This window comes from Oryx dammah, unplaced genomic scaffold (assembly GCF_014754425.2).
Source record: "Oryx dammah isolate SB20612 unplaced genomic scaffold, SCBI_Odam_1.1 HiC_scaffold_13, whole genome shotgun sequence".
NCBI lineage: Eukaryota > Metazoa > Chordata > Mammalia > Artiodactyla > Bovidae > Oryx > Oryx dammah.
Window position 1 is genome coordinate 5,982,955 of NW_024070197.1, and position 9,472 is coordinate 5,992,426.

Below are 9,472 nucleotides of genomic sequence, written 5' to 3' on the forward strand. Positions count from 1 at the left end.
TCAAGAGGCTTTTTAGTTCCTCTTCACTTTCTGCCATAAGGGTGGTGTCATCTGCATATCTGAGGTTATTGATATTTCTCCCAGCAATCTTCATTCCAGGTTGTGTTTCTTCCAGTCCAGTGTTTCTCAATATGTACTCTGCATAGAAGTTGAATAAGCAGGGTGACAGTATACAGCCTTGACGTCCTCCTTTTCCTATTTGGAACCAGTCTGTTGTTCCATGTCCAGTTCTAACTGTTGCTTCCTAGCCTGCATACAGATTTCTCAAGAGCCAGGTCAGGTGGTCTGGTATTCCCATGTCTTTCAGAATTTTCCACAGTTTCTTGTGATCCACACAGTCAAAGGCTTTGGCATAGTCAACAAAGCAGAAATAGATGTTTTTCTGGAACTCTCTTGCTTTTTCCATGATCCAGAGGATGTTGGCAGTTTGATCTCTGGTTCCTCTGCCTTTTGTAAAACCAGCTTGAACATCAGGAAGTTCATGGTTCACGTATTGCTGAAGCCTGGCTTGGAGAATTTTGGGCATTATTTACTAGCATGTGAGATGAGTGCAATTGTGCAGTAGTTTGAGCATTCTTTGACATTGCCTTTCTTTGGGATTGGAATGAAAACTGACTTTTTCCAATCCTGTGGCCACTGCTGAGTTTTCCAAATTTGCTGGCATATTGAGTGCAGCAGTTTGACAGCATCATCTTTCAGGATTTGAAATAGCTCAACTGGAATGCCATCACCTCCAGTAGCTTTGTTCGTAGTGATGCTTTCTAAGGCCCACTTGACTTCACATTCCAGGATGTCTGGCTCTAGATGAGTGATCACACTATTGTGATTATCCATGTCATGAAGATCTTTTTTGTACAGTTCTTCTGTGTATTCTTGCCACCTCTTCTTAATATCTTCTGCTTCTGTTAGGTCCAGACCATTTCTGTCCTTTATCGAGCCCATCTTTGCATGAAATGTTCTCTTGGTATCTCTAATTTTCTTGAAGAGCTCTCTAGTCTTTCCCATTCTGTTGTTTCCCTCTATTTCTTTGCATTGATCGCTGAAGAAGGCTTTATCTCTTCTTGCTATTCTCTGGAACTCTGCATTCAGATGCTTATATCTTTCCTTTTCTCCTTTGCTTTTCGCCTCTCTTCTTTCACAGCTATTTGTAAGTCCTCCCCCGACAGCCATTTTGCTTTTTTGCATTTCTTTTCCATGGGGATTGTCTTGATCCCTGTCTCCTGTACAGTGTCACGAAACTCATTCCATAGTTCATCAGGCATTCTATCTATCAGATCTAGACCCTTAAATCTATTTCTCACTTCCACTGTATAATCATAAAGGATTTGAGTTAGGTCATACCTGAATGGTCTAGCGGTTTTCCCTACTTTCTTCAACTTAAATCTGAATTTGGTAATAAGGAGTTCATGATCTGAGCCACAGTCAGCTACTGGTCTTGTTTTTGTTGACTGTATAGAGCTTCTCCATCTTTGGCTGCATAGAATATAATAAATCTGATTTCGGTGTTGACCATCTGGTGATGTCCATGTGTAGAGTCTTCTCTTGTGTTGTTGGAAGAAGGTGTTTGCTATGACCAGTGCATTTTCTTGCCAAAACTCTATTAGTTTTTGCCCTGCTTCATTCCGCATTCCAAGGCCAAATTTGCCTGTTACTCCAGGTGTTTCTTGACTTCCTACTTTTGCATTCCTGTCCCTTATAAAGAAAAGGACATCTTTTGGGGTGTTAGTTCTAAAAAGTCTTGTAGGTCTTCATAGAACTGTTCAACTTCAGCTTCTTCAGCATTATTCTTTGGGGCAGAGACTTGGATTACCGTGATATTGAATGGTTTGCCTTGGAGACAAACAGAGATTATTCTGTCATTTTTCAGATGGCATCCAAGTACTGCATTTTGGACTCTTTTGTTGACCATGTCGGCTACTCCATTTCTTCTGAGGGATTCCTGCCCATAGTAGTAGATATAATGGTCATCTGAGTTAAATTCACCCTTTCCAGTCCATTTTAGTTCACTGATTCCTAGAACGTCGAAGTTCACTCTTGCCATCTCTTGTTTGACCACTTCCAATTTGCCTTGATTCATGGACCTGACATTCCAGATTCCTATGCAATATTGCTCTTTACAGCATTGGATCTTGCTTCTACCACCAGTCACATCCACAGCTGGGTATTGTTTTTGCTTTGGCTCCATCCCTTCCTTCTTTCTGGAGTTATTTCTTCACTGATCTCCAGTAGCATACTGGGCACCTACTGACCTGAGGAATTCCTCTTTCAGTATCCTATCATTTTGCCTTTTCATACTGTTCATTGGGTTCTCAAGGCAAGAATACCGAAGTGGTTTTCCATTCCCTTCTCCAGTGGACCACATTCTGTGAGACCTCTCCACCATGACCTGCCCGTCTTGGGTTGCTCCACGGGCATGGCTTAGTTTCACTGAGTTAGACAAGGCTGTGGTCCTAGTGTGATTAGATTGACTAGATTTCTGTGAGTATGGTTTCAGTGTGTCTGCCCTCTGATGCCCTCTTGCAACACCTACCATCTTACTTGGGTTTCTCTTACCTTGGACGTGGGGTATCTCTTCATGGCTGCTCCAGCAAAGTGCAGCCGCTGCTCCTTACTGTGGATGAGGGGTATCTCCTCACTGCCGCCCTTCCTGACCTTCAACGTGGGATCCACTTCTTAGGTATAGTTAATTTATAATGTTGTGTTTCAGGTATACAGCAGTTTACAAGATACCCAATGTAGTTCCCTGAGCTATAGTCAGTTCTTGTTGTTTATCTATGTTGTGTATATATTAGTTTGTCTATATTCCGCCTCCTAATTTATCTCTCCCTTTCCTGCCCCCATCACCATCCTGTACTATCCCCTTGGGTAACCATAAGTTTTTGTTTTATGCTGGTGAGTTTATTTTGTGAATAAGTTCATTTGTATCATTTATTTCAGTTCAACATATAATATCCTATGATATTTGTCTTTCTCTGTCTTATTTCACTTAGAATAATCCCTAAGTCTGTCTGCTGTTGCTAAGTCACTTCAGACGAGTCCAACTCTGTGCGACCCCATAGACAGCAGCCCACCGGGCTCCCCTGTCCGTGGGATTCTCCAGGCAAGATCACTGGAGTGGGTTGCCATTTCCTTCTCCAATGCATGAATATGAAAAGTGAAAGTGAAGTCAGTCTGTCGTGTCAGACCCTCAGTGACCCCATGGACTGCAACCTACCAGTCTCCTCCATCCATGGGATTTTCCAGGCAAGAGTACTGGAGGGGGGTTCCATTGCCTCCTCTGCTAAGTCTGTCTATATTGCTGCAAAAGGCATTACTTTGTTGTGTTTTATGCTGTGGAGGTGGCAACCCACTCCAGTGTTCTTGCCTAGAGAATTTCATGGACAGGGGAGTCTAGTAGGCTGCAGGCTATGGGGTCTTAAAGAGTTGGACACTGCTGAGCTACTTTCACTTCAGAATATTCCCTTGTATATATGTACCACATGTTATTTATACCTTTGTCTGTTAGTGAACATTTAGGTTGCTGCCGTGTTTTGCCTGGTATAAATAGTGCTGCTAAAAACATTGGGGTGCATGTATCATTTTGAATTAGTTTTCATAGTTTCTGGATATATGCCCAGGATTGGAATTGTTGGTTCATTTGATAACTCTATTTTTAGGTCTTTATGGAACCTCCATGCTATTCTCCAAAGTGGCAGTACCAATTTATGTTCCTTCCAACAGTGTAGGAGGGTTCTCTTTTCTCCACACCCTCTCAAGCATTTATTGTTTGTAGACTTTTTGATGGTGGTCATTCTGACCCGTGTGAAGTGATACATTTTTGTGGTTTTGATTTGCATCTCTCTCATAAGTAGAGACATCAAACATCTTTTCAGGTGACTCTTGGCCATCTATTTGTCTCCTTTGGAGAAATATCTGTTTTGATCTTCTGCCCATTTTTTATTGGGTTGTTGTTTGTTTTGATATTAAGCTGTATAAACTGTTTGTATATTTTGGAAATAAATCCCTTATAGGTAGCATCATTTGCATATATAGTCTCCTAGTGCAGAAGTTGAATTTTTGTTCTTTTTTTGGTTTCCTTTGCTTTGCAGAAAGGTTTTAAATTTAATTAGGTCTCATTTGTTTGATTTTGCTTTCATTACCATGACTCAAGAGATAGATTCAAAAAAATTTTGCTGACATTTATGTCAGTGTTTTGCATTTGTTTTCCACTATGAATTTTATAGTGTCTAGTCTTGCATTTAGATGTTTAACACATTTTGAGTTTATTTTTGTATGTGGTGTTAGAGAATGTTGTAATTTCATTCTTTTTCATGCAACTATCCATTTATCCCAGCATCACTTATTAAAGAGACTTCTGCATTCTATATTCTTTCCTCCTTTGTTATAAAATAATTAACTTTAAGTAAATTGGTTTATTTCTGGGTTTTCTGTCCTGTTCTACTGATCTGTGTTTCTGTTTTGTGCCATCATCATACCACTTCCCTGGTGGCTCAGACAGTAAAGCCATCTGCCTTCAATGCAAGAGACCCAGGTTCAATCCCTGGGTCAGGAAAATCTCCTAGAGCAGAAAATGGCAACCCACTTCAGTATTCTTGCTTGGAAAATCCCATGGACAGAGGAACCTGGTAGTCTACAGTCAATGGGGTCACAAAGAGTTGGACATGACTGAGTGACTTCACTTTCACTTTGTTGACTGTCAGTTGGTAGTATAGTCTGAACTCAAGGAACATGATTCCTCCAGCTCTGTTCTTTTTTCTCAAGATCATTTTAGATATCAGAGTCTTATATTTTGGTACAAATTAAGTTTATCTTTGTTTTATGAAATATGTCATTGTTAATTTGATAAAGGTTGCATTGAATATGTAGATTGCCTTGGATAGTATGGTCATTTTGACAGTGTTACTTCTCAGAGTTTTATGAGTACAGTTCTTTTAACTTTTTAGGTAGGTTTATTCCTTAGAATTTTATTCTTTTCTATGAGATGGTGAATGGGGTTTTTTCATTAATTTCACTTTCTGATATATCATTATTAGTGTATAGAAATGCAGCAGTTTTCTATATATTTTGCATCCAGCAAGTAACTCTGTTCATTGATGAGGTCTAGTAGTCATCTGGTGGTATCTTCGGGATTTTCTTTGTGTAGCATTATGGTTACGTTTTACTTCTTTTTTTTTTTTTAAACTTGAGTTCCTTTTATTTCTTTTTCTTTTCTGATTGTTGTGGCTAGGACTTCCAAAGGTATGTTCAATAAAAGTGGCAATAGTGAACATTCTTGTCTTATTCATGTTGTTAAGGGGAATCCTTTCAGTTTTTCCCTATTGAGTATGATGTTAGCTGTGTGTTTGACATATAAAGTCTTAATTATGTTGAGGTAGGGTCCATCTGTGCTGACTTTCTTAAGGGTTTTTATCATAAATAGCACTTGAATTTTGTCAGAACCTTTTCTGCCTCTATTGATGATCATATGGTTTTTAGTCTTCAACTGTTACTATGGTGTATCATACTGGTTATTAACTTGTGGATATTGAGAAATCTTGCATCCCTGCAATAAATCTGACTTGATCATGGTATGATCCTTTTATGTCCTTTTATGTATTAGTATCTGTTTGAATCTGCTCTTTTGAACTCAGGGAAGGTCTAAGAGAATAAAGCCTTTTTCTACAAAAAAGAGTTGGATACCTCAGAAAGGCTTTTGTAACTGGGAAGGTCCTCCAGAGTCAGTTTCAATCCCTCCTTTTTTTTGATACTCCTCGATCTTGAGATGACCATGTGTGGAAGAAGAAACGAAGTAAATGTTCAATAAAAGATTAATCGTACTTGTCAGAGGAACCCAGGTTTAGATAGCCTTTTCCTGGATTTTCCTTCTGATTTCTGCTTGTAATATTCTTACACAATATCCTGGAATATTGTGTATGTTTTTCTTGAACATAAGCATTCCATTGTAACTTACAAAATTCACAGTTAGATACATTACATTGTAAATAGTATAACAGGTATTATCCTGCTTTCTCCATATATCACAGTCACTTTAAAAATCTCTTTTGTTTCTGTCTCATACCCATAGTATAATGCCCATAAACTTGCTGAACCAGTTCTTTTCTTTTAAGGTCAGTATATTAGTTTGTGCTCTCAGTTATTTTCACAAAGACATGCAGTCACAAGCTGATATCTGACATAAACCTGTGTACCCTTTGTTCCATGCAGGCCCTTTCTTAGTCCTGACCATTCCTTACATACTACCTTGATATGGATGGAAACATTGTTCTTACCTATCACATCCCTCCACCTTCTACATACTCTCACCATAAAGATAATGTCTGGTCATCTATTGAACAAGTTTCTCAGGACATGACCTAAATCACTCTGTGCATCCATGATGACTCACAACCCATTTCGAGATGGGATGGTTGAATAATAGTTAAACAGACTACTTATGTCTTGTATCTTCTTTGATATTTCTTTCTAAGTTCCTTGGTTTTTTTTTTTTTAGTATTTTCTAATCTTTTCTAATCTTTTGTTTGGTGGGTGATCATGTTTACAAATAAGTTTTCTCAGTCTGTACGTTCAGATTCATATCCTGGTTCTCTTACCACTTTGTATGCCAATTGGGTGTGTCTCCTGCTCTGATTAGAGAAAAACATGTTAATTTATCTCAAGCCTTTTAAAGCAAATTAGTGCTGTCAGGTGGCTTACAATAGTACGTGTTTTATAGTAAATACTCAAAATGTATCCTTGTTTAAAAAAAGTAAAATCTATAGTCTGTCATGTTCTTTATGATGTGACTTTATCTACATTATATCTTTTTAAAATTTTATTTATTTTTTAATTGAAGGATAATGGCTTTACAGAATTTTGTTTTCTGTCAAACCTCAACTACATTATATCTTGTATGCTTTTCACTTACAACATTTTTCAGCAATATTGTGTCTGACCCTAGTCAATAAATACACAAAGTACTCACTTTTTATTTATTACATTTTGGTGCCATTAAACCAGGTAATTAAGAATAGTGCATAGCTAGAGAGAAGCCTTCCTTGGTGGCTCAGTGGTAAAGAATTCACCTGCTAATGTAGAAGATGCAGGTTTGATCCGAGTCAGGAAGATCCCATGGAGAAGGAAATGGCAACCCACTCCACTATTCTTGCCTGGGAAGTCCCATGGACAGAGGAGTCCAGTGGGCTACAGTCCACAGTGTCGCAGAGAGGCAAACACGACTGAGCGACTGAACAACAACAACATAGGTATGGATTGCTTTGATTATTCGCTGTTAGAAAACTGGTGACTATTTTACGTCTTAATTTATGTGTCATTTACAGATGATGGTCTTTTAGCGTGTATTCTGCAATACAGCTGACACATACTACTTGTTAAGGTTGTAAAATGCCTTTTCTTTTTGGGTACGTAGTTCTATAGCAGATTTAGAAACCTATGTTGTTTCCAAAAAATTGTTTTAGTCATATTCTTCATTTTCTCATTTGTTTTCAATTGTAAACAACCAATTATGACTAGTTAATTATTAATTGGGTAAGCTTGGTTTTGGATTATTTACTGTTACAATATATAATATATTGTTTAGAATTTATTTATGTACATTAAGTATGCAGAATACAATGATAGTGTAATATTTTTCTTTTCAATTTGAGACAACTGTTGATTGATATGTTCCTAAGGGTCCTGGTAGAAAAATACTCTGTTTTTGAGAGTTGGCATAAGATTGTCCAATGTGACTGTGTTTGGCATATGGTTTTTAAAACTAGGCTACCTTAATGGTGAATTTATGTTATGCTTTCTTAAGTTCAGAATTCTACTCCTTTAGTGTTTCTAAACACTTAAGGTCATCATTGTGGTGTTTCATAACTTGGTGTAAGTATTACTCTTGGTGTACTATATATTCAACATGAAAGATTTATTTTTGAATTATTGTGAGCAGGATACCTATGATTCTTTTTATCTTGTAGATATCTCTCCTACACTTGTGATCAAGCATTTACAATGCAAAGCGAACAGTGATAAACAAGAAACATTCCAAACACTGATGCTGGGAAGCCCTGAAAGCTGTGAAATCAAACATGTTCATCTTTGGGAAAGTCAGGAAAATATGTGTGATTTTGAGTGTCAGGGGAGAGATGACAAAAGAAATTACAAAGGGACACCTGTAAGCCTTAATGGAAATGTGCCTGATGGAAGAGATTCTCATGATAGAAAGGATGCAGGCATCAAGCCCTTTGGAAACAGGCTTGGATTTGACTTTCAGGATAAGCTCCATATATTTCAAACTGATGGAATAATTTTTGAATATAATGAAGTTAAGAGTTCTGTCAACAACAGTTTCTCATTTTCATCACTTCAAAGAATTCCTCCTTGTGTCCAAACCAGTGTTTCTAATATATATAGGAATGATTTTATGAATCCTTCAGTAATAAAAAAAGAACCCAAAGTACACAGGAAAAAACCTTACAAATGTGATGCGTGTGGCAAGGCCTTTCGTGTAAAGTCAATACTTTTAAGTCATCAGACAGTTCATACTGAAGAGAAACCTTACAAATGTGATGAGTGTGGCAAGGCCTTTACTGACAGCTCACACCTCAGAAGACATAAGAAAATTCATACAGGAAAGAAATTATTTAAATGTGATATATGTGACAAAGTCTTCAGCCGAAATGAACACCTTGCTGGCCATCAGAGGGTTCATTCTGGAGAGAAACCTTACAAATGTGATGAGTGTGGCAAAGCCTTTACTCACAGCTCACACCTCAGGAGACATAAGAAAATTCATACAGGAAAGAAATTATTTAAATGTGATATATGTGACAAAGTCTTCAGCCGAAATGAACACCTTGCTGTTCATCAGAGGGTTCATACTGGAGAAAAACCTTACAAATGTGATGAGTGTGGCAAGCATTTTAGTCAACCTTCACAGTTCACAAGTCATAAGAGATTTCATACTAGAGAGAAACCTTACAAATGTGATGTGTGTGGCAAGCACTTTAGTCAACCTTCACAGTTCATAAGTCATAAGAGATTTCATACTGGAGAGAAACCTTACAAATGTGATGAGTGTGGCAAGGCCTTTCGTGTAAAGTCAACCCTTTTCAGGCATCAGACAATTCATACTGGAGAGAAACCTTACAAATGTGATGAGTGTGGCAAGGCTTTCACTGACATCTCAAACCTTGGGAGACATCAGAAAATTCATACAGAAAAGAAATTATTTAAATGTGATATATGTGACAGAGTCTTCAGCCGAAATGAACACCTTGCTGGTCATCAGAGGGTTCATACTGGAGAGAAACCTTACAAATGTGACGAGTGTGGCAAGCAATTTAGTCGGGCTTCACAGTTCATAAGTCATCAGAGGGTTCATTCAGGAGAGAAACCTTACAAATGTGATGAGTGTGGCAAGGCCTTTCATGAAAAGTCAATCTTTTTAAGGCATCAGACAGTTCATACTGGAGAGAAACCTTACAAATGT

At 37.9% G+C, this 9,472-nt stretch overlaps 1 protein-coding gene and 1 long non-coding RNA gene across 2 annotated transcripts in view; both read left to right on the plus strand.

Annotated features, from left to right (window-relative positions):
- Positions 1-7,211: 7,211 nt before the first annotated feature.
- On the plus strand, positions 7,212-8,428 carry LOC120872101. The gene is made up of 2 exons (XR_005723182.1): positions 7,212-7,241; positions 7,959-8,428. It is a non-coding gene; the product is annotated as an uncharacterized LOC120872101 (long non-coding RNA).
- A 37-nt stretch (positions 8,429-8,465) lies between these two features.
- Positions 8,466-9,472, plus strand: part of LOC120873054 (zinc finger protein 665-like) — a 21,907-nt gene continuing 20,900 nt past the window's right edge. Inside the window, exons 1-2 of the mRNA XM_040253800.1 lie at positions 8,466-8,474; positions 8,564-9,470. Coding sequence (XP_040109734.1) covers positions 8,466-8,474; positions 8,564-9,470 — 916 coding nt within the window. The remainder of the gene's footprint in view (positions 8,475-8,563; positions 9,471-9,472) is intronic.